The sequence below is a fragment of the Ursus americanus genome, chromosome 13, assembly GCF_024610735.1.
Source record: "Ursus americanus isolate L20-20 chromosome 13, mUrsAme1.1.p, whole genome shotgun sequence".
Lineage (NCBI taxonomy): Eukaryota > Metazoa > Chordata > Mammalia > Carnivora > Ursidae > Ursus > Ursus americanus.
Window position 1 is genome coordinate 20,669,225 of NC_142139.1, and position 24,159 is coordinate 20,693,383.

General features: G+C 35.2%; 1 protein-coding gene across 5 annotated transcripts in view; it reads left to right on the forward strand.

Annotated features, from left to right (window-relative positions):
* ABHD18 (abhydrolase domain containing 18) overlaps window positions 1-24,159 on the forward strand; it is a 49,555-nt gene that overhangs the window by 21,125 nt on the left and 4,271 nt on the right. The window contains exons 5-11 of one of the 5 annotated variants that reach the window (XM_045799007.2): window positions 6,588-6,666; window positions 6,770-6,854; window positions 8,598-8,625; window positions 15,142-15,280; window positions 17,353-17,442; window positions 18,084-18,185; window positions 23,347-23,725. In XM_045799007.2, the coding sequence (XP_045654963.1) occupies window positions 6,588-6,666; window positions 6,770-6,854; window positions 8,598-8,625; window positions 15,142-15,280; window positions 17,353-17,442; window positions 18,084-18,185; window positions 23,347-23,725 (902 nt within the window). Of the gene's footprint in view, window positions 1-6,587; window positions 6,667-6,769; window positions 6,855-6,874; window positions 8,630-15,136; window positions 15,281-17,352; window positions 17,443-18,083; window positions 18,186-23,346; window positions 23,726-24,159 lie in introns of those variants that run through there. The other 4 variants (XM_045799017.2, XM_087866436.1, XM_045799015.2 and 1 more) reach the window with 4 other exon arrangements.

Consider the following 24,159-nt stretch of genomic DNA (forward strand, 5'->3'; position numbering starts at 1 on the left):
TAAAAATATAGAGCTTTAGTATGTATTCAAACTTAAGTTGTTATCACCTTAAAATAGACTGTTATAAATATAAAATGATTTATGTAAGCCTGATAGAACCACAAAGCTAAAACCTACTGGATAAACAAAAGACAAAAAGAAATAAATCTAAGCATACCTCTAGAGAAAATCATCAAATCCCAAAGGAAGGGACAAAAAGAAGAAAGGAACAAAAGAATAATAAAACAGAAAACAATAAACAAAATGGCAATAGTAAATTCATATCTATCAGTAATCACTTTAAATGTAAATCAACTAAATTCTCTATTCAGAAGACTTAGAGTGGCTGAACAGGACCCAACTATATGCTGACTATAAGAGATTCACTTCAGGGGCACCTGACTGGCTCAGTTGGAAGAGCATGGGACTCTTGATCTCAGGGTTGTGAGTTTGAGCCCCACGTTGGATGTAGAGATTACTTACATAAGTATATAACCTGCTGAACTTGCTTACTCTCTCTCTGTTAAAGAGAGACTCACTTCAGATATAAGGACATACACCGACTGAAAGTGAAGGGTTGGAAAAAGATACTCTGTACAAATGAAAATCAAAAGAAAGTACAGGTAGCTATATTATACCATACAAACTAGACTTTGTCTTAAAGTTGGATAAGGGACACAGAAGGTCATTATATAATGATAAAGGCATCAGTCTAATGAAAGGATATAACATTTGTAAATATTTATGTACCCAACATAGGAACTATAAATATATAGAAAAAAATTAACTTGAAGGCAGCAATACAATAACAGTAGGGAGCTTTGATACTTGACTTGCAACAACGGATAGATAATCCAGACAAAATCAGTAAGAAAACATTGAGCTCAAACTATCCATTAGACCAGATGGACTTAACAGATATTCATAAAACATTGTATCCAACAGCATCAGAATACACAGTCTTTCAAAATGCACAGGGAGCTATTCACCAGGATAGATCATATATTAGTCACAAAACAAATCTTAATAAATTTAAGAAATTGAAATCATATCAAGCATCTTTTCCAACCACATTGGTGTGAAACTAGAGACAGGAGCACAACTGGAAAACTCACAAATATGTGTAGATTAAACATGCTATTGAAACACCAGTGGGTCAAAGAAGAAATCAAAAGAGAAATCAAAAAACACCTTAGGACCAATGATAATGGAAATACAACATACCCAAACTTATGGAGTACAGCAGAAGCATAGTCATAAACACCTACATTAAGCAAAATGAAAGATCTTTTATTAAAATAAACAACCTAAGTTTACACCAGGAACTAAAAAAAAGAAGAAACAAACTAAGCCCAAAGTTAGTAGTAGGAAGGAATTAGTATAGATCAGAAATGAAATAAATAGTGACTATAAAGATAATAGAAAAGATCAATGAAACTAAGAGCTGTGTTTTTGAAAAGATAAGCAAAATAGACAAACTTTTAGTTGGACTACAAAGAAATAAAGAGAGAGGTCTCAAGTAAAATTAGAAATGAAAGAGGAGTCGTTACAGTTGATATCACATCACAAAGAATCATAAGAGACTACTGTGAATAATTATACACCAACCAATTGGACAACCTAGAAGAAATGAATAAATTCCTAGAAATGTGCAACCTACCAAGACTTAATCATGAATAGATACAAAATCTGAACAGACCAATAACCTATAAGGAGATTTAATCAGTAATCAAAAATTTCCCAAATAGACAAGTTGAGGACCAGATGGCTACATTGGTGAATTCTGCCAAACATTTGAAGAATTAATAATAATCCTTTTCAAACTTTTTGAAAAAATTGAAGAGGAGGGAACCTTCTAAAATCATTTTACAAGGCCAACATTACCTTGATACCAAAACCAGACAAGGAAGCCATAAGAAGAGTAAATTACAAGCCAATATTCCTACTGAACATGGATGTAAAAATCCCCAATAAAATACTAGCAATCCAAATTCAACAATACACAAAAAAGATCATATACCATGATTAAGTGGGATTTATCCCAGGGATACAAAGATGGTTCAACATGTGCAAGACAATCACTGTGATATACCACGCAGACAAAATAAAGGATAAAAATCATATGTTGATCTCAATAGAAATAGGAAAAGCATTTCACAAAATTCAACATCCATTTATGATGAAAACTCTCAACAAACTTTATAGAAGGAACATATGTCAATATAATAAAGGCTATATATGACAGGCTCATAGCTAACATCATACTAAATGGTGAAAAACTAAAATCTTTTCCTCTAATATTAGGAACAAGACAAGTATGCACACTGTCACCATTTTATTCAACAGAATGTTGGAAGTCCTAGCCAGGGCAATTAGGCAAGAAAAAGAAAGGCATGCAAATCAGAAAGGAAGAAGTAAAACTGTCTCTGTTTACAGATGACATGATATTATGTATAGAAAAGCCTGAAGGCTCCACCAAAAAACTGTTAGAACTAATAAACAAGTTCAGGGGCGCCTGGGTGGCTCAGTTGTTAAGCGTCTGCCTTTGGCTCCGGTCATGATCCCAGGGTGCTGGGATCGAGCTCTGCATTGGGCTCCCCGCTCAGCGGGAAGCCTGCTTCTCCCTCTCCTACTCCCCCTGCTTGTGTTCCCTCTCTCACTGTGTCTCTCTCTCTCTCAAATAAATAAAACCTTAAAAAAAGAACCCACTAATAAACAAGTTCAGTAAAGTTGTAGAATAGAAATTCAATTGCATTTCTATACACTAATAACAAGCCATCAGAAAGAAAAAATTAAGAAAACAATCCTATTTACAATTGCATCAAGAAGAATAAAATACCTAGGAATAAATTTAACCAAGGAGGTGAAAGACCTATATGCTGCAAACTATAAGACATTGATGAAAGAAATTGAAGATAACACAAATAAGTGGAAAGATATTCCATGCTCACAGATTGGAAGAATTAATATTGTTAAAATGTTCATACGTTTGCAATCTACAGATGCAATGCAACCTCTATCAAAATTCCAATGGCATTTTTCAAAGAAATAGAACAAATAATCTTAAATTTTGTATGGAATCGCAAACAAACCTGACTGCCAAAGCAGCCTTGAGTAGGAAGAACAAATCTGGAGGCATCACACTCCCTGATTTCAAACTATTATACTACAAAGCTGTAGTAGTGAAAAGAGTATGGTATTGGCATAAAAACGGACACATCGATCAATGAAACAGAATAGAGAGCCCAGAAATAAACCCACCATATATGGTCAATTTATGACAAAAGAACCAAGAATATACTATGGGGAGAATCTTTTCAATGAATAGTATTAGACTGGACAGCTATGTGCAAAAGAATGAAACTGGACCAATGTCTTGCACCAAACAAAAATTAACTCAAAATGGAGTAAAGACTTGAACATAAGGCTGAAACTGTAAAACTCCTAGAAGAAAACATAGGCGGTCACCTCCTTGACATCAGTCTTAGAGTTGATTTTTTGGATCTAACACCAAAAGAAAAGGCAACAAAAGCAAAAATAAACAACTGGGACTACATCAAACTAAAAAGCTTCTGCACAACAAAGGAGACCATCAACAAAATGAAAAGGCAACCTGTGAAATGGGAGAAAATATTTGCAAATCATATATCTGATAAGGGGTTAATATTAAAATATATAAAAAACTCATACAGCTTAATAGCAAAAAAACAAATGATTAAAAAATGGGCAGAGGAACTAAATAGACATTTTTCCAAAGAAGACATACATACATCAACAGGTACTCAACATCACTAATCATCAGGGAAATGGTATGGCATAAAAACAGATCCCCAAATACCAAGTACCAAAAGCAAAACCACAATGAGATATCACCTCACACCTGTTAGAATGGCTGTTGTCAAAAAGACAAGAGATAACAAATGATGGTGAGGATGTGGAGAAAAGGGAACCCTTGGGTACTATTGGTGGGAATGTAAATTGCTGTAGCCACTATGGGAAACAGTATGGAAGTTCCTAAAAAAATTTAAATAGAAATACCATACGGTCCAGTAATTCCCCTTCTGATATTTATTTGAAGGAAGCAAGAACGTTAACTTGGGAAGATACCTGTACCCCTATGTTCACTGCAGCATTATTTATAATAGTTAAAGCATGGAAACAACCTAAGTGTCCATCAATGGATAAAAGGATAAAGAAGTGGTATATATGGAAAGTGCAGTATCATTCTGACAAAAAAAAAAAAAGGAAATTCTCCCATTTGCAACTACATGGATGGACCTTGAGAACATTATGCTAAGTGAAATAAGTCAGACAGAGAAAGACAAATACCATATGATCTCACTTATATGTAGAATCTAAAACAAAACAACAACCTTGAACTCATAGATACAGAGAACAGACTGGTAGTTGCCAGAGTTGGAGGTGGGGGGTGGGTGAAATGGATGAAAGTGGTCAAGAGGTACAAACTTCCAGTTATAAAATAGATAAGTCTTGAGGATGTAATGTACTGCATGGTGACTATAGTTGATCCAAATATTGTATATTTGAAAATTGCTATGAAGTAGATCTTTTTTTTATTTCATTTTATTTTTATATATTTTTTCTTTTTTTAAATTTAAATTCAGTTAATTAATATATAATGTATTATTTGTTTCAGGGGTACAAGTCTGTGATTTACCCAGTGCTTATTACAACACATACCCTCCCCAATGTCCATTACCCTGATACCCCCCTCCCCCTCCCCCTTTCCCTCCAGCAACCCTCAGCTTGTTTCCTGAGATTAAGAGTCTCTTAACGATTTGTCTCCCTTCCTGGTTTTGTCTTGTTTTATTTTTTCCTCTCTTTCCCTATGATCCTCTGTTTTGTTTCTTAAATTCCACATATCAGTGAGATCATATGAGACTAGATCTTACAAAAGTTCTCATCACAAGAAAAAAGAATTTTGTAGCGGTGTGGTGATGGATGTTAACTAAACTTATTGTGGTGATCATTTCACAATATATACATATATCAAATCATTATGTTATACACCTGAAATTAATGGTATATGTTTATCTTATTTTTAAAAAGAGAGATTTTAGAAGCCATTAAGCTCTATATAGATATTCCCCTGCCTCCCATTCCTGTATGCTTCATGGTCTCTTATCTCTGCTTTATGACCCATGTCATTTCTCTGTGGGTAGGTTAGCTTTCTCTGTTTCTCAAGCAACAGACAAAGACTAGCTACCACACCTCCACAGAGCTTTCATGTCCAAAAGCTCAACAGAATCTAGAGTCTGTCCTACTTCCAGGTTACGAAAAGAACAAATCTTATTGCCCTAATCTGGCCTACTCCAGGCCCAATCAGCTACAGCAGAGAAGCTCACACGAACTATACCTATTTATCATGGGGCACTGGAAAATACTCTGTGAGAAGATACTATAATAAGAGCAGACAGACTAATTAATGAGCCTCTGCTACACAAGTGGTCAGTTATTACTATAATAAAATATTCCTATTAATTTAAAGCTATTCTCCATAATGAAATCTGTATATACACTGCTGTGGGACAGAAGGAAAAAAAATAGCGAAAGTATCCAGCATTCTATGGAAAACATTTTTAAATGTTTTCATTTACCACAAATCATCAAAATTTCAAGAAGCAGGACAGTTCTGAGAATGCAAAACAAAGCAGAGTTGTTAACATTGCTAGTTTTATGAGATTAAAAATTAAGAGTTAGTTCCCATGAGCACAAAACAGAAATAATCATTGAACCCTTCTAAATATACTTGTCTATGTTCTGTATTGAATAATTTATTGATAATAGATAACTAGTGATATTGTCCCCTGCCCAAGCAAAATAAGCTCAGAATTGTTTATGTTGCCTGAGAATGCAGCTACCTAAGGTCAAACCTTGAGCTGACCGAGTGCAGTATTATACTAGGATAATAATTCTAAAATATCTACTGCTAAGGAAATTAAAAAGATAAATAAATCAGTTTGGGAAGATAAAGTTCTAAAGATGAATGGCGGTGATTGTTGCACAACAATGTAAATGTACTAAATGCCACTGAACCGTATAACTTAAAGATGGCTAAAATGGGAAAAAACATTAAATAAAAGGCAAAATACTACAATAAGAAGACAACAAATAGGGAAAACTGTTTTTTCTGCCGTGGATTGCTTTTATACTCCAGATTGAAAAGCAAAATTGATAACTGTTTTATTAATACATTAATAGCTTGTACAACTAAGCATTATTCCTACAAGGAGAAAAAGCAGAGCTATCTAAAGAGTTGTTTTTTCTAAGACTTACTCATATATATTGATATCTCTGCAAAATAAGAATATTTCATTATGCATTTATAAAGTTGTGGTATTGAATGAGGTAAAAGTGATTACAGTAAATTCTGTTTATATTGTACTGAATGTTTTAATATCCTAACGAAAGCAAATTTATAATATCCTAATTGCCTTTGTGTAAACATTATTTAATCATAATTTGAATGTCAAAATTCTGAATGATCTTTTCTCCCACATAATTTAATTATGTAACTTTTACAAATTGAAAGTTTGTGTTAAAAACCTTTTAAAGAGAATTTCACAGATGTGTTTTATTTTAAATAGGTTCCAATTTATTGTTCCTAAAGAATGGAACAGCAAATATAAACCTGTATGCATTCATCTTGCTGGAACAGGAGATCATGTAAGACTCTATTATAATGCCTTAATCCCTAATTTGTTAACACATTGTGTAACACAGATGTGGTTATTATATTCGTTAAGTATGTCATCTTCTCTTTCCTTAGCATTACTGGAGACGACGAACACTAATGGCTCGTCCTATGATTAAAGAAGCCCGAATGGCTTCTTTGTTGTTAGAAAACCCTTATTATATCCTTTTGTGATACCTAGAAATCTTTTATTTATTTATTGATAGATTTAATCATCAAAAGGAATGATAGATAGTAACCAGCTTTTCTAAACCAGTTAAATTTAGTTGTCAGTTCAAAAAATATTTAAGAAGCAAGAACGAAAAGAAGTAAAAAATTGTTTTCATGCCTAAACCCAATGTAGGGATTATGCTTCTACTGTATAATAAAGATAAATCATACTTCTTTTTCTTGTGAAACTTCTGCTGGACTTTAATATTAAGTGAAATGTTCACTATTAAGGAAACCCTGTGTTTTAAATGCATTTACATTTAAGTCATCAGTTGAGGTTTAGAACAGTACTTAACTTAATTTTCAAGATGACGTCAGACTATTCCCAGAAGAAGAAACGAAAGTGATGCACAGATATAAAGAAATGTTCAACGTTGCTGGTAATAAGAGAAATGTAAAGTTAAAGCAACATTACCAAAGATTAAAAAAATAAAATGCAGTAGTTGTGAGGCTATTGTAAAAAAAAAAAAAAATAGGCACTCTTATTACTAATGGCTGTGAAAACCAGTTTAATCCTTTGGGAAAGCATTTTTACCATATGTGTCAGGAGCCTTAAAAATTTTATGTCTCTTGACAGAGTGATTTTGATTTTTGGAAATTTATTCTAAGGATAAAATACTAAGAAAAGAGCAGCACCTAGGTGGCTCAATTGGTTAAGTTAGACTGGATTTTGGCTCAGGTCATGATCTCAGGGTTGTGAGATTGAGTCCTGCATTGGGCTCAGGTGCTGGGTGTAGAGCTGCTTAGGATTTTCTCTCTCCCTCTCCCTCTTCCCTGCCCCCCTCTAAAAAAAAAAAAAAAAAAAGAACTAAGAAAGTGGTAGAAGAGAGAAAAGATATTTATATAGCTTTATTTATAATAGTAAGACATTAGGAATAGCTTAAATGTCTAATAATTAGTTGAGTAAATTGTGGCTCATAATATTAGAATATTACACAGTCGGTTATGTTTTTTGCTCTACCACTTAGTACCTTCATGACCTCAGATGTGTTACTTAACATTTTAACCTCAATTTTTCCATTGGTAAATGGGAATAGTCTCTGAAATTCCGAGTATTAAGTACTTACTACTGTCTAGAATGGTGCCTGGTAAATAACAAACATTCAGTAAATTTTAATGGTTAGTTATTGTTAAAAAGCTTACAGTAATATATGAAAAGTATAATGCAAAAATAAGAGACAAAACTCCATGGTATGACATAGATATGCAAAAAACCTAAAAACAAAAAAATCCATTAAAAAAAACTGTGCATGAGGAAGAAATACTGGAAATATACCAAAATATTAATATGGTTGTCTGTAGATGAAGTAGTTTTTCTTCTAATATGCTTTTCTGTATTTTCTAGATTTTTCTATAATCAACATATAAAAGTGAAAAAAACACCCTTCATTTTACAAATTAAGTTGAAGATTGCACAACCCAGTGGATATACTAAACATATTAAACTGTACCCTTAAAGTGGGTGAATTGTATGGTATGTGATATCAATAAAGCTGTTTTTAAAAAGAAAAAAGAAAAATAATCAAGTTGAAAAACCTGAGAACTCCTCAACAGCCTATTTGAGATAACTAGAATATAGTTATTTCAGTATCAAATTGTGTTCAAATGTAACTGTTTTGCTTAAGTTAATGTGTTTTGAGACACAGACTGTATTTAATTATTTTAAAACTTTCTCTTTGACCCACATTCTTAAATGGCTGCAGGAAACCCAAGGACCAAATGTAAGTATGTATCACCTTCACTTTTGTAGTCTTTATATCAAATTAAATTAAAATTTTTGTTAGTCTTTGGTTAATCATTTCTGAGTTTAACATACAAGTGTTATTTGGGGGATGCCTGGGTGGCTCAGTCGGTTAAGCGTCTGCCTTCGGCTCTGGTCATGGTCCCAGGGTCCTGGAATCGAGTCCCGCATTGGGCTTCTCGCTTAGCGGGGAGCCTGCTTCTCCCTCTGCTGGCCGATCCCCCTGCTTGTGCTCTCTCTCTCTCTCTGGCAAATAAATAAATAAATAAATAAATAAATAAATAAATAAATAAAATCTTTAAAATACAAAACAAAACACAAATGTTATTTGGGGAAAAAATTCTGTTATAAAACAGTTGTGGTAATGTTGACTTAAATTTTTATTTTAAGCTTTTTCACTTAAAATGTTTGATAAAGAGATAAATAGTAAAATTTTAATAGGCTGATGGAAGATGTATTATATTTGTAAAATGGCAACTGAAGAAATCTTAAAATATTTTCCTTCTTAAAGTACATTTACTTCGTAGAATTAAACACTACTCTTTATTCTTACAGTTTATAGTATAGATAATCTGAAGATAATCTCTTTTTGGTCTTTTAAAATAATGAACTTTGAAGGCGATTTTTTTGCATTTCCATAATCTATATGTGGTGTTTGGTTTTCACTCATTGAATAAATGTTTGATCTAAGACACTGGGAAGATAACAGCAAAAAGACAAGGTCCTGGGGCGCCTGGGTGGCTCAGTCGTTAAGCGCCTGCCTTCGGCTCAGGTCATGACCCGCATAGGGCTCCCTGCTCGGCGGGAAGCCTCCTTCTCCCACTCCCCACGCTTGTGTTCCCTCTCTCGCTGTCTCTCTCTCTGTCAAATAAATAAAATCTTAAAAAGAAAAAAAAAAAAAAAAGAATTCTTACCCTGGAACCAAGTTCTGAATTCAGAACTAGGTATATCATTCTTACCCTGTTTATTGGTGCTTAAAAACCCAAAAGAGTTGATTGAGTTGTAGTTAGAGGCCAGCATGGGTTTAATGGAAAGACTTTGACTTTGGAGTCACACATTGCAACATGGGTTGCAATTGTAACTTGCCATTTAATAATTGTATGACCTTGGTCTAAGTTACTGTTACTTACCTCATTTATGAAGTGGAAATACTATATAATTTCTTCCACAAAGAATTGATGTGAGAATCCTGTTTATAAAATATTCTGTCACATATCATATATTCAAGAAATAAAATATTTGATTTTTTTCAAGTAATTAATTGTAAGAAATGGCTTGCAATTTAAATAATAAACAATTACTTTTATCTCTTTTTAAAAGGCATCTTATGCCTATTTTTGGTGTTAAACATTTTGAAACTGGATCCACTGTTATAAATAACCATGGTCCTAGAACCCCACATCAGTAACTTTTAAAAGAGCAAACTGAGGTGTACCTGAGAATTCAAACTTTCATACCAGGCCAAAATAAATAATCAGGGGAATTATGTGATAATAAATAGAAAATTGGAATGAGGATAAGAAACAAATAAGGATACATGGGCTCTTTTATGAGGAAGCACGTGTATGCTCTATACTGACAGTTTCCATAAATTCTGCCTTATGGACTTAGAGCTCTGAGAGGATGTGGTAGGACAGTGGATAATAAGCTCTTTGGGGGCCAGAATTCTGTTTTTCACAACTTGGCATTCTTATGACACCTAGTTCTTTGTACATAATCACTCTACATATGCACATAATAAACAACCATTGATAAAATGAATTTTTGTATACCTTGACAAGGTTTCATCTGGAAGCCAATCATGTATGTCTTTATATGACCTCAATTTTGAAAATAGATTCTAACTTGGACACTTCAGTAATAAGATAGTATTATTTTTTTTTATCACTATACAGGCATCCCTTGGAGATATTGTGGGTTCAGTTCCAGACCACTGCAATAAAGGGTATATTGCAATAAAGCAACTTCAATTAATTTTTTGGTTTCCAGTGCATATAAAAATTATATTTAGACTATACTGTAGTATGGTGCACTACTCTATAAGTGTGCAATAGCATTATGTCTAAAGAAACAATGTACATACCTTAATTTAAAAATATTTTATTGCTGGGGCGCCTGGGTGGCTCAGTCAGTTGAGCATCTGATTCTTCATTACGGCTTGGGTCACGATCTCAGGGTCATGGGAGAAAGCCCTGTATCGGGGCTCCCTGCTCAGTGGGGAGTCTGTCTCTCTCCATCTCCCACTGCCCCCCCCCACCTCTCTATAAAATAAATAAATGGATCTTTTAAAAAATACATTTTATTGCTTCCAGTTATGGAATGAATAAGTCACAGGAATAAAAGGTACCGCATAGGGAATATAGTCATTGGTATTGTAATAGTGCTATATGGTGACAGATGGTAGCTACACTTGTGGTGAGCATAGTAAATCATTTGGACTTGTCAACTCACTATGTTGTACACCTGAAACTAATGTAACATTTTGTGTCAACTATATTTCAATAAAATAAAATAAAATAAAATAGCTTTATTGCTAAAAAATGCTAACCATCATCAGAGCTTTCAGTGAGTCATAATCTTTGTTGTTGGAGGGTCTTGGCTCAGTGTTGGTGGCTGCTGACTGATCAGGGTGGTGGTTACTGAAGGTTAGGTGGCTGGTAATGTCTTAAAACAATAATGAAGTTTGCCATATCAATTTACTCTTCCTTTCACAATTTCTCTGAAGCATGTGATGCTGTTTCTGTGAAGCATGTGTGTTTTACCCACAATAGAACTTTCAAAATTGGAGTCCGTCCTCTCAAACCCTGACACTGATTTATCAACTAAGTTTATATAATACTCTAAATCCTTTGTTGTCATTCAGCAGTTTTCACAGCATCTTTGCCACGTTTAGATTCCATCTCAAGAAAGCATTTTCTTTGCTCATCCATAAGAAGCAGTTCCTCATCCATTAAAGGTTTATCATGAGATTGCAGCAATTCAGGCTTTACTTAATTCTAGTTCCTTTGCTATTTCTACCACATCTGCAGTTACTTACTCTACTGAAAGTCAAAGTCATCCATGAGGGTTGGAATCAGATTCTTACAAACTCCTGTAAATGTTGATATTTTGACCTCTTCCCATGAATCACAAGTGATCTTACTGGCATCTAAAATGGTGACCCTTTTCCAGAAGGTTTTCAATTGGTTTTGGCCAGATCCATCAGAGGAGTCACTATCTACGGTAGCTATAGCCTTATGAAATGTAGTTCTTAAATAGTAAGACTTGAAAGTCAAAATTATTCCTTGATCCATGTGCTATAGAATGGATGTTGTGTTAGCAGGCCTGTAAACATTAATCTGGTTGTACATCCCCATCAAAGCTCTTGGGTAACCAAGTGCATTGTCAGTGCAGTGCAGTCATATTTTGGAAGGAATCTTTTTTTCTGAGCAAGTAGGTCTCAACAGTGGGCTTAAAATATTCCGTAACCATGTTGTCAACAGATGCACTGTCATCTGAGCTTTGTTTTTCCATTTATAGAGCAAGGCATAGTAGATATAGCATAATTCTCAAGAGCCCTAGGATTTTTGAAATGGCAAATGAGTCCTGGCTTCAGCTTAAAGACGCCAGCTGCATTAGCCCCTAACAAGAGAGGCAGCCCTCCTTTGAAGCTTTGAAGCTGGGCATTGACATCTCCTCTCTAGCTATGAAAGTCCTAGATGGCATCTTCTTCCAACAGAATGCTATTTTTCTACATTGGAAATCTGTTGTTGAGCGGCGTCTGCCTTTGGCTCAGGTCGTGGTCCCAGGGTCCTAGGATCAAGCTCCGCATCCGGCTCCGTACTCAGCAGGGAGCCTGCTTCTCCCTCTCCCTCTGCTGCTCCCCCTGCTTGTGCTCACTCTCCCTCTCTCTCTCTGTCAAATGAATAAATAAAATCTTTTAAAAAGGAAGGAAGGAAGAAAGAAAAAAAAAATCTGTTGGATGCCAGAGTGGCTCAGTTGATTAAGCGTCTGACTCTTGATTTTGGCTTAGGTCATGATCTCAGGGTCATGGGATAGAGCCCTGCCTCAGCTTGAGGATTCTCTCCTCCTTTCCCTCTCCCCCACCCTCCATTCGCATGCTCTCTCTCTCCCCCTAAAATAAAATAAAATAAAATAAAATAAAATTTAATTAATTAAACAAAATAAATCTTTTTAAAAAGTAAAGAAAATCTGTTGTTTAATGTAGCAGTCTTCGTTAATTATCTTAGCTAGGTCTTCTGGATAACTTGGCTGTAGTTCCATATCCACACTTACTGCTTCACCTTGTACTTTTATGTTATAGAGATGGCTTCCTTCCTTCCTTTCTTTTTTTTTTTTTTTTTAAGATTTATTTTACTTTAGAGCATGCAAGAGTGGGGAGAGGAGCAGAGAGAGAGAGAATCTCAATTGGACTCCCTGCTGAGTGTGGAGCCTGAAGCGGGGCTTAATCTGGGGACTCTGAGATCATGACCTGAGCTGAAATCAAGTCAGTCGCTTAACCCACTGAGCCACCCATGTGCTCCAATGGCTTCCTTTCTTAAATCTCATGAGCCAACCTCTTTTAGCTTCAAACTGTTCTTCTGCAGCTTCTTCACCTCCTCAGCCTTCATAGAATTGAAGAGAGGTAGGACCTTCCTCTGGAATAGGCTCTGACCTAAGGGAATGTTGTGGCTGTTTTGATTTTCTATCCAGACTAGTAAAACTTATCTGCATTGGCAAGAAGACTTACTTTCTATTTTGTGTGTTCACTGGAGTAGTACTTTTAATTTCCTTCAAGAACTTTTCCTTTGCATGCGCAACTTGACTGCTGCATGAGGCCTAGCTTTTGGCCTATTTCAGCTTTTGACATCCCTTCCTCACTGAGTTTAATCATTTCTAGCTTTTGATTTCTATTTATTTATTTTTTGTTTGTTTATTTTTAAGATTTTATTTTTAAGTAATCTCAATACTCAACATAGGGCTCAAAACCCCAAGATCAAGAGTCACATGCAAGTGAGAGATCTGTGACTTCTCTTTTCACTTGAACATGGAAGCCATTGTAGGATTATTAACTTGCCTATGTTCAAGGTTGTTATGTCTTGGGGAATAGGAAGGTGGGAGAGAGAAACAGAGGTGGAGAACAGCCAGTCAGTGGAGCAGTCAGAACATACATGACATTTATCCATCTTATATAGGGTGCAGTTCCATGGTGCCCCAAAACAATTACAACAGTAACATCACAGATCACCATAACAAATACAATAACAAAAAAGTTTTTAAATATTGTAAGAATTACTAAAATGTGACAGAGACAAGAAGTTAGGAAATGCTGTTGGAAAAAATAGCACCAAAAGACTTAACACAGAGTTGCCATAAACCTTCAATTTCTAAGAAATACAGTAACTCCAAAGTGCAAGAAAATGAGTATGCCTGTGTAAGAATGGTTCTGAAATCTAAAAAGGTCATTTAAGTACTTCTTTTTTTTTTTAAGATTTTATTTATTTGACAGAGATTGAGACAGAGAGAGTACAAGCAGGGGGAGCAGCAAGCAGAGGGAGAGAGGGAAGCAGGGTCCTGCTGAGCAGGGAGCCTGATGCAGGACTCAATCCCAGGACCCTGGGATCTTGACCTGAGCCAAAGGCAGATGCTTAACCAACTGAGCCACCCAGGTGCCCCCAAAAAATATCATTTAAGTACTTCTAAGGAAATGTACTTACATTTAAAATTAATTTCTAAAGACAGGAAATTCTAGTTGAATTAGTAAGTTAATTAAAACGTGTATTTTATAAAAAATTACTTTTCCACCCAACTTTTAATTATAAAATAAATAAGTCATGGAGATCAAAAGTACAGCATGGGGAACATAGTCAAGAATATTGTAATAACACTGTATAGTGACAGATGGTGACTACAATTACCATGGTGAGCACTGAGGTGTGTGTGTGTGTGTGTGTGTGTATACACACACACATATATATGCATATATATGTATGTATACATACATATCTGAAAATAATACTATGTATGTTAATTATACTACAGTTTAAAAATAAAAAAAATTTCTAGTTGATTATATTCATAAATTATGTATTTTGTGAAAATAAGCAACATCTAAGATTTTGGAAATACATGAGTATTAGGTTAAATTCTTTTACATTGCTTTTTTAAAATTTTTATGCTTTAAGTTCTATTGTAATAATAGGAGGGACAACTGTGAATTGGTTTTTTTAACAGTTTTTGTAAGTGCTCTCAAATAAATATTATTTCCTAGGCTTCAAAATAGTTAAATAATTGAAATTCAGTTAAGATTCAATAAAAAGCATATATAGCTTTTAAAAATAGTTTTAATTAATTGCAGAATAATGTTAGCTCTCTAATTCTATCAGTTTATTCCATTGTTTTACTTAGCTAACTGGTCCTTTAAAAGAAAAACATGAAGTCTGGCTGCCTGTTGTAAATTTGCATATGTTAAAATGTAAATACATAAATAATTTTCTCTTTTGTCTTGTGAGGCTAGAAGGTCCAGCTTAAAAAATGTGTCTGACCTTTTTGTGATGGGAGGAGCTCTTGTTTTAGAATCTGCAGCTCTCTTGCACTGGCTAGAGAGAGAGGGCTATGGACCTCTAGGAATGACCGGAATATCCATGGGAGGACACGTAAGCCTTTTAATTTCAACTGATATTTAATTGTGATTATGTTCATAAAATCTAGCGAATGTAGTTATTTTAAAAATTCACTTTCGGTATAGAATTAATTTTAGTTTTGGCAAAGCAGAAACAGGTTCCAAACTTTGTTCCAGTTATAATAATTTTTTTGGTATGATTTATGTAGACATTGATTGTACTACTTATTTCACAGTTATAGCTCAGATATTGGATTTAATATTTTATTAAAAGTTGATTTTTAAAAAATAAATAAAAGTTGATTTTTATAAAACTCAACTTTTCACATCTCAAGTATAAATACCTTATTTTGCTGTTAAAATGATGAAGATAGCAAATTTGGAAAATACTTTTCATTTATCTCTTACCTCCATCCCCAGTGTCACCAATCTATTTTACTTTGTCTTCTAGAGTGTACTAAAACAACCTCCTAATTGGTTTCTCTGTCTCTCGTCTTTTCTCTCATTAATCTTCCTCTAAGTTTTTCTCCACACCATAACTAGAGTGATTTTCTTAACTTTCATCTCTGTTCTCTCCTACTTAAAACCTGCCAAAGACTTGCTATTGCACCGGGCTCTAGCTATGCCAGGTGCTAGCATCCCTCAGAGGCCCTCTCATTCCTAGCCAAAATAACAGTTTGCCCTTCTGGTTCCTGTCCAGAGCTTATTTCCTATAAGAAGGTCTTCCTGACTCCCAGCCTAACCCCAAACTGTACTTCATCTCTCATTAGTGCTTATTTTACTGCACTGTGATTACTTGTTTAGCAATATGTTTTTTCCATGAAGCAATAGGTTCAGTAAGGGCTTGTAATATGCTCTAGTTTGTTACCTGGACACACTAGCCACTCAGTACCTTTAAAAAGAAACAACAACAACAAAATATATACTTACAGCTTTTTGTAAGTCATTTGAATTATAAAATTAAGTTCAAAAACTGATTAAAATTTGAAAAAATTATTAGTGAACTTGAGGGCTAGAAAAGGATTTCTTTTCCTACCTACTAGTGTTTCTATTGTTTTTATCTAGATTGGGGTTTTATAACTTTCACCTGAATTACTTCCTATACTGGTTTTCCTATCTCAGGTATTACCTGCTCTAATCAATCATATAAATGGCTATCATTTTAGCTTCTTTGAATCACTTCTTTGACAATGCCGCTCCTTTGCTCAGACTTCTTTATTAATTCCCCACGATATACAGAGCAAAAGGGACCTCTGATCTGATACTGTTCAACCTTTCCAGACCTAACTATCTCTCCCATCCCATTGGCCACATGTGCCCTATTGACCAGCCAAACTATATTGGCTGTTTTCCTACCTGCCTTTGTACTTTTTCACCATCTTGCCTTTGATCATATTGTCTTCTTTATATGGAAGACAAGATCTCATCTCTCATTTCCCCTAAAAGCCATTTCATGAAGCCTTCTCTAATTCCTCTAGCCAAAAATAACTTTTCCCTTTTCTAAACACACACATTCCATAGTTTTATATCACTTACATAATCTGTTTGTAGTTCACCAAATTCTTAGCATTTTTCAGTCAGCCCCAAAGGTCTGAGATTTTATTGTTGTGATTTTGCTGTACCTGAGCAAGTCATTTAGGTAATGAATATGATTAGCTTGCCGCCCAGCATCTACATTCAGCCTCTTTGCTCTATATTTACCCAGTAGAAAGTAGTTCTCTATGAAGGGTATTGAGATTACTTAAAATTCTCCAACATACTTTATTATATTTTCTAAGGGGGAAGTTCCATGCCATTGAATTTATGATTTGGGGAGTTTCAGAAGCTTGCTAGATATTCTCATGAGTATTGAGAAACTTTTCTAAAAGATTTTATTTTTAAGTAATCTCTATACCCAACGTGAGGCTTGAACTTACAGTCCTGAGAGCAATAGTCCTGTGTTCTACTGACTGAGCCAGCCAGATTGCCCAAGTATTTAGAGATTTTGTGTTCATATCTAATCTCACCAATTACTACTCAGACTATTTCTTAATATTAAATACTTTTCATTTTAATGAATAGAAATGTGAACAGAAGCTCTCTAACTGACTGTTAAACATATTGCAGATGGCTTCCTTAGCAGTATCCAACTGGCCTAAGCCCATGCCATTGATTCCATGTCTGTCCTGGTCCACAGCATCTGGGGTCTTCACTACGGTAATTTAATTGCAATTACTATTTAGATAGCTATATATAATTAAAGTTAATTGTTTTGGGGGTTCCCAAAACCACCTCCAGGTTTGCTGATACTCTAAAAGGTATCACAGGACTGATTCATGACTAAGACTTATTATATCAAAAGGATACAATACAGAATCAGCAAAGGGATAAGGAACATGGGGCAAAATCCAGAGGAAATCAGGCACAACCTTCCATTGGAATCTCACAGGATGGGTTTAATTCGTCTAGCAATGGGTTGTGACAGTATGTGCAAAATGTCCATGAGTGAAGCTCAGTTGGGCCTGGCAGCCCAGGGTTATCAGGAGTCAGTCACTTAGGCTCCCTCTGTCTCACATGTACCAAAACTGCAGATGGAAAGTACATTTTCAGCAGAAACTACATTGTACAAGCAGTTTCAGCACAGTGACCCACTTTGTCATTTAGAAAGTTGTATATTGGGGTTAGGAACTGTTTAATAAAAGTCAAGTTCCCAGACTCTAATCAAGGGCCAACATCGGAAGCAGAGCTTTCTAGAGATAGGAAGTTCAAGCCTGATATGTTTACTCTTTTCTGCACAATAATAATAGAATTACTGGACAAAATGTTTTATGTAATGATAACGTAGTTTGTTATTTCAGGGTGTGCTAAGTAAGTCGATTAATTGGAGGGAGCTGGAAAAGCAGTATTATACACAGACAGTTTATGAAGAAGAAATTATTCACATGCTTGAATACTGTGGAGTAAGTATTTTTAATCTCTGCGTAACCTTGGGGGGAAAAGTTTATTGTGTTTAATGATTCACATTTTTAAAAAGAAGCACAAATTTGTTAAAAAGCAGTAGTACTTTTTAGTTTTTAAGATTCTTCATTTTAAAATAAAATATAGATATAAAAAAATCATGCAATGCAAATGTATGGCTTATTCTAATAGAGCAGAAATTGACCAGCCCCAGGGTGCCTGGGTGGCTTAGTCGGTTAAGTGTCTGCCTTTAGGCTCAGGTCATGATCCCAGGGTTCTGGGATTGTGCCCTGCATCGGGCTCCCTGCTCAGTGGGGAGCCTGTTTCTCTGCTGCTTCTCCCGCTTGTGTGCTTTTGCTCTCTCTTATTATCTCTCTCAAATAAATAAATAAATTTTTTTAAAAGATTTTATTTATTTATTTGACAGAGAGATAGCCAGCGAGAGAGGGAACACAGCAGGGGAGTGAGAGAGGAAGAAGCAGGCTCCCAGCAGAGGAGCCCAATGTGGGACTTGATCCCGGAACACCTGGATCACGCCCTGAGCCAAAGGCAGATGCTTAACGACTATGCTACCTAGGCGCCCCAAATAAATAAAATCTTTAAAAATAAATAAATATTTTTTAAAAAGAAAAGAAAAGAAATTGACCACCCAGATAGTCCAGGATGGTAGAGGAGTAGGAGACCTTAGTTTCTTCTGGTCCCAGGAATTCAGCTAGATAGCTATCAAATCATTTTGAACACCTGTGAACTCAACTGGAGATTTAAGAAAAGGATAGCTGCAACTCTACAAATAGAAAAGCAACCACTTTCTGCAAGAATGACAAAATGGAAAAACACCTCAAAAAGGAGAACAAGAGGCAGTCCTGACTGCCAGAGACCTAATCAGTATGGATATAAGTAAGATGTTGGAACTAGAGTTCAGAATAATGATTATAAAGATACTAGCTGGGCTTGAAAAAAGCATAGAAAACACTAGAGAATCCCTTTCTGGAGAACTAAAATAACTAAAACCTAATCAAATCAAAAAGGCTATTAATGAGATGCAATAAAAAATGGAGGCTCTAACTGCTAGGATAATTGAGGCAGAAAAGAGAATTAGTGATATAGAAGACCAAATGATGGAGAATAAAGAAGCTGATAAAAAGATAAACAACTACTGGATCACGAGGGGGGAGTTTGAGAGATAAGTGATACCGTAAAGTGAAACAATATTAAAATAATTGGAATCCCAGAAGAAGAGGAAAGAGAGAGAGGAGGGGGTGCAGAAGATATATTGGAACAAATTACAGTAGAGAACTTCCCCAATTTGGAGGAAACAGGCATCAAAATCCAGGAGGCACAGAGAACCCCCCCTCAGAATCAATAAAAGTAAGTCAACACCCTGACATATAATAGTGAAACTTGCAAATCTCAGAGACAAAGAGAAAATCCTGAAAGCAGCTCAGGGCAAGAGGTCTGTAACCTACAAGTGTAGAAACATTAGATTGGCAGCAAACTCATCCATAGAGACCTGGCGGGCCAGAAAGGACTGGCATGATGTATTCGGGGTGCTAAATGAGAAAAATACGCAGCCATGAATACTTACCCAGCTAGGATGTCATTCAAAATAGGAGTGATAAAAAGCCTCCAGGACAAATAGAAACTAAAAGAATTTGTGATCACGGAACCAGCCCTACAAGAAATATCAAAAGGGATCCTTTAAGTGAAGAGAGAGCCCAAAAGTAACATAGACCAGAAAAGAACAGAGACAGTATACAGAAACAGTGACTTTACAGGTAATACAATGGCACTAAATTTGTATCTGTCAGTATTTACTCTGAATGTAAATGGGCTAAGTGCCCCAATCAAAAGATACAGGGTATCAGATTGGATTAAAAAAAGCAAGACCTGTCAATATGCTGTCTGCAAGGGATTCATTTTAGATCCAAAGACACCTCCAGATTTAAAGTGAGGGGATAGAAAATGATTTATCATGCTAATGGACATCAAAAGAAAGCTGGGGGGCAATCCTTATATCAGACAAATTAGATTTTAAGCCAAAGATTAATAAGAGATGATGAAGGACACTATATCATAATTAAAGGGTCTATCCACAAGAAGACCTAACAATTGTAAATATTTATGCCCCTAACATGGGAGCAGTCAATTATATAAACCAGTTAATAACAAAATTAAAGAAACACATAGATAATAATACTATAATAGTAGGGGACTTTAACACCCCCCCCCCACTGCAATGGACAGATCATCTAAGCAAAAAATCAACAAGGAAATAAAGGCTTTGTATGACACACTGAACCAGATGGGCTTCACGGATATATTCAGAACATTCCATCCTAAAGCAACAGAATACACATTCTTCTTGAGTGCACATAGAACATTCTCCAGAATAGATCACATACTGGGTCACAAATCAGGTCTCATCCAGTACCAAAAGATTGGGATCATTCCCTACATATTTTTGGACCACAATGCTTTGAAACTGGAACTCATAAGAGGAAATTTGGAAAGAACTCTCATACATTGAGGCTAAAGAGCAACCTACTAAGAATGAAGGGCCAACCAGGAAATTAAGAATTAAAAAAATTCATGGAAACAAATGAAAATGAAAACACATCTGTTCAAAACCTTTGAGATAAGCAAAGGCAGTCCTAAGAGGGAAGTATGTAGCAATACAAGCCTTTCTCAAGAAACAAGAAAGGTCTCAAATACCTAACCTTATACCTCAAGGAGCTGGAGAGAGAACAGCAAATAAAGCCTAAACCCAGCAGGAGAAGAGAATTAATAAAGAATAGAGCAGACATCAATGAAATAGAAACCAAAAGTAGAACAGATCAACGAAACTAGGAGCTGGTTCTTTGAAAGAATAAGATTGATAAACCCCTGGCCAAACTTAAAAAAGAAGAGAAAGGACCCAAATAAATAAAATCGTGAATGAAAGAGGAGAGATCACAACCAACACCAAAGAAATACAAACAATTATATGAACATATTATGAGCAACTGTATGCCAAAAAATTAGGCAATCTGGAAGAAATGGGTGCATCTTAGAGATATATAAACTACCAAAAATGAAACAGGAAGAAATAAAAAACCTGAACAGACCCATAACCAGCCAGGAAGTTGAAGCAATAATAAAAAACCACCCAACAAACAAGAGTCCAGGGCCAGATAGCTTCCCAAGGGAATTCTACCAGACTCTGAAAGAAGAAATAATACCTATTCTTCTGAAGCTATTTCAAAAATCAGAATGGAAGGAAAACATCCAAACTCTTTTTATGAGGCCGGCATTACCTTGATCCCAAAACCAGACGAAGACCTCACAAAAAGGAGAATTATAGACCAATATCCCTGATGAACATGGATACAAAAATTCTCACCAAGGTACTAGCCAGTAGGATCTAACAGTATATCAAAAGGATTATTCACCACTACCAAGTGGGATTTATTCTTGGGCTGCAAGGTGGTTCAACATCCACAAATCAATCAATGTGATACACTACATTGATAAAAGAAAGGAGAAGAACCATGTGATCCTGTCAGTGTAGAAAAAGCATCTGGCAAAATACAGCTTCCTTTCTTGATAAAAACTCTCCGCTATGTAGGGATAGAGGGAACATACCTCAATAACATAAAAGCCATCTATGAAAAGCCCACAGTGAGTATCATTCTCAATGGGGAAAAACAGAGCATTTCCCCTAAGGTCAGGAACACGACAGGGATGTCTACTCTCACTACTGTTCAACATAGTACTAGAAATCCTAGCGTCAGCAATCAGACAACAAAAATAAAAGGCATCTGAATTGGCAAAGAAGAAGTCAAACTCTCACTCTTCACAGATGACATGATACTCTATGTGGAAAACCCAAAAGACTTCACCCCAAAATTGCTAGAACTCATACAGGATTTCAGCAGAGTAGCAGGATATAAAATCAATGCACAGAAATCAGTTGCATTTCTATACACTAACGAGACAGAAGAAAGAAATTAAGGAGTTGATCCCATTTACAGTTGCACCAAAAACCATAAGATACCTAGGAATAAGCCTAACCAAAGAGGCAAAGGAGTTGTACTCAGAAAACTATAGAACACTCATGAAACAAATTGAGGAAGACACAAAGAAATGGAAAAACGTTCCATGATCGTGGATTAGAAGAAGAAATATTGTTAAAAGGTCTATGCTACCTAGAGCAATCTATACATTCAGTGTGATCCCTATCAAAATACCATCAAGTTTTTTCACAGAGCTGGAACAATAATCCTAAAACTTGTATGGAACCAGAAGAGACCCCAAATAGCCAAAGGAATGCTGAAAAAGAAAAACAAAGCTGGTGGCATTGCAGACTTCAAACTGTTATTACAAAGCCGTAATCATCAAGACAGTATGGTACCGGCACAAAAACAAACACATAGATCAGTGGAACAGAATAGAAAACCCAGAAATGGACCCTCAACTCTATGGTCAACTAATCTTAGTTCTGAGATTCAGGCGGATCACGATTTCAAAACTGGCCATAAAAACATGATGCAGACTAAATGATACCCTTTTCTGTGTAAGAGGAGACATTTAGCAATATAGTATAAGTCTTTTATTTATCTTAGTCCTCAGATAAATTTTGACATCTCTTTTTTCTTGGTTATTGTTTAAGTTGTGACAAAATATATGCAACATAAAATGTACTATCCCACCCATGTTTAGGTATAGAGCTCATTGGTGTTAAGTGTATTCACATTGTTGTGAAACCATCACCTCTGTCCATAACCGCCATCCATCTCCAGAGCTTTTTCATTTTACTAAACCGAAACTCTGTACCCATTAAACGATAACTCTTCATTCCCCCTCCTTCCAGCCCCTGGCAATCCCCACTCAACTCTTTGTCTCTATGAATCTGACTACTCTAGGTGCCTCATAAAAGTTGGAATCATACCATATTTGTCATTTGTGTCTGGCTTATTCATTTAGCATAGTGTCTTCAGGGTTCATCCATGTTGTAGTATGTGTCAGAATTTCATTCCCTTTTATGACTAAATGATAATCCATTGTATGTATATACTACATTTTATTTATTCATTTATTTATTGATGGAATTTGTGTTTTGTCTTTAACAAGGTTGTTAAATAAAATGTATTTTATACTAAGTGATGTTTTCTTTTATATATTCAGACAGATTCTTTCAAAATGGGACAAGAGTTTGTGAAACGCTTCCCTATCAGTGCAGACAAGCTAACTAACCTTAATGTGATTTCTAGAACTTTAAATTTAGATATGACAGACCAAGTTGTATCCCAAAAACCTAGTGAGTGCCATAAATCTAGTAAAACATCTATCAGTGCCAAATCAGAAAGACTCTTGTTGGAAGATACCTCTAAGATGGAATGCTTCAATCAAACGCTTTCAACCAACAAAAGTAATTATACAAGTTGCAATCCTCAGTCATATCACCTACCCAGTAAAGAACAAAGAAGAAACAATCTTCAGAAAGAGTCTTTAATATTCATGAAAGGAGTCATGGATGAATGTACTCATGTGGCAAATTTCTCAGGTACCAGTTTTTATATGAAATTAAGAATGTTTGCTGATGTGTAAATATTTGTGAAATATTTTTAAAGATGCTTTACAAAATAATTTCATATTTTCAAGAGTATGTTTATTGTTGGCTCCAAATGTATTTTCTAGGATAAGTTGGTTATTTAAATGTATCATATTTTATCCATGAAAATCTAAAACCATCTTACTAGTTAGTTAAAAATATATTGGATTTTTTGGGGGAACAGGGGTGGGGTAACAAGGTGATGGACATTGGGGAGGGTGTGTGTTATAATGAACACTGGGTATTATATAAGACTGATGAATCACAGACCTGTACCCCTGAAACAAATAATACATTATATGTTAATTGAATTTAAATTAAATATATATATATACATACATATAGGATTTTGTATCTTCTTGAGAATGTTCATCTCATTGTATTAG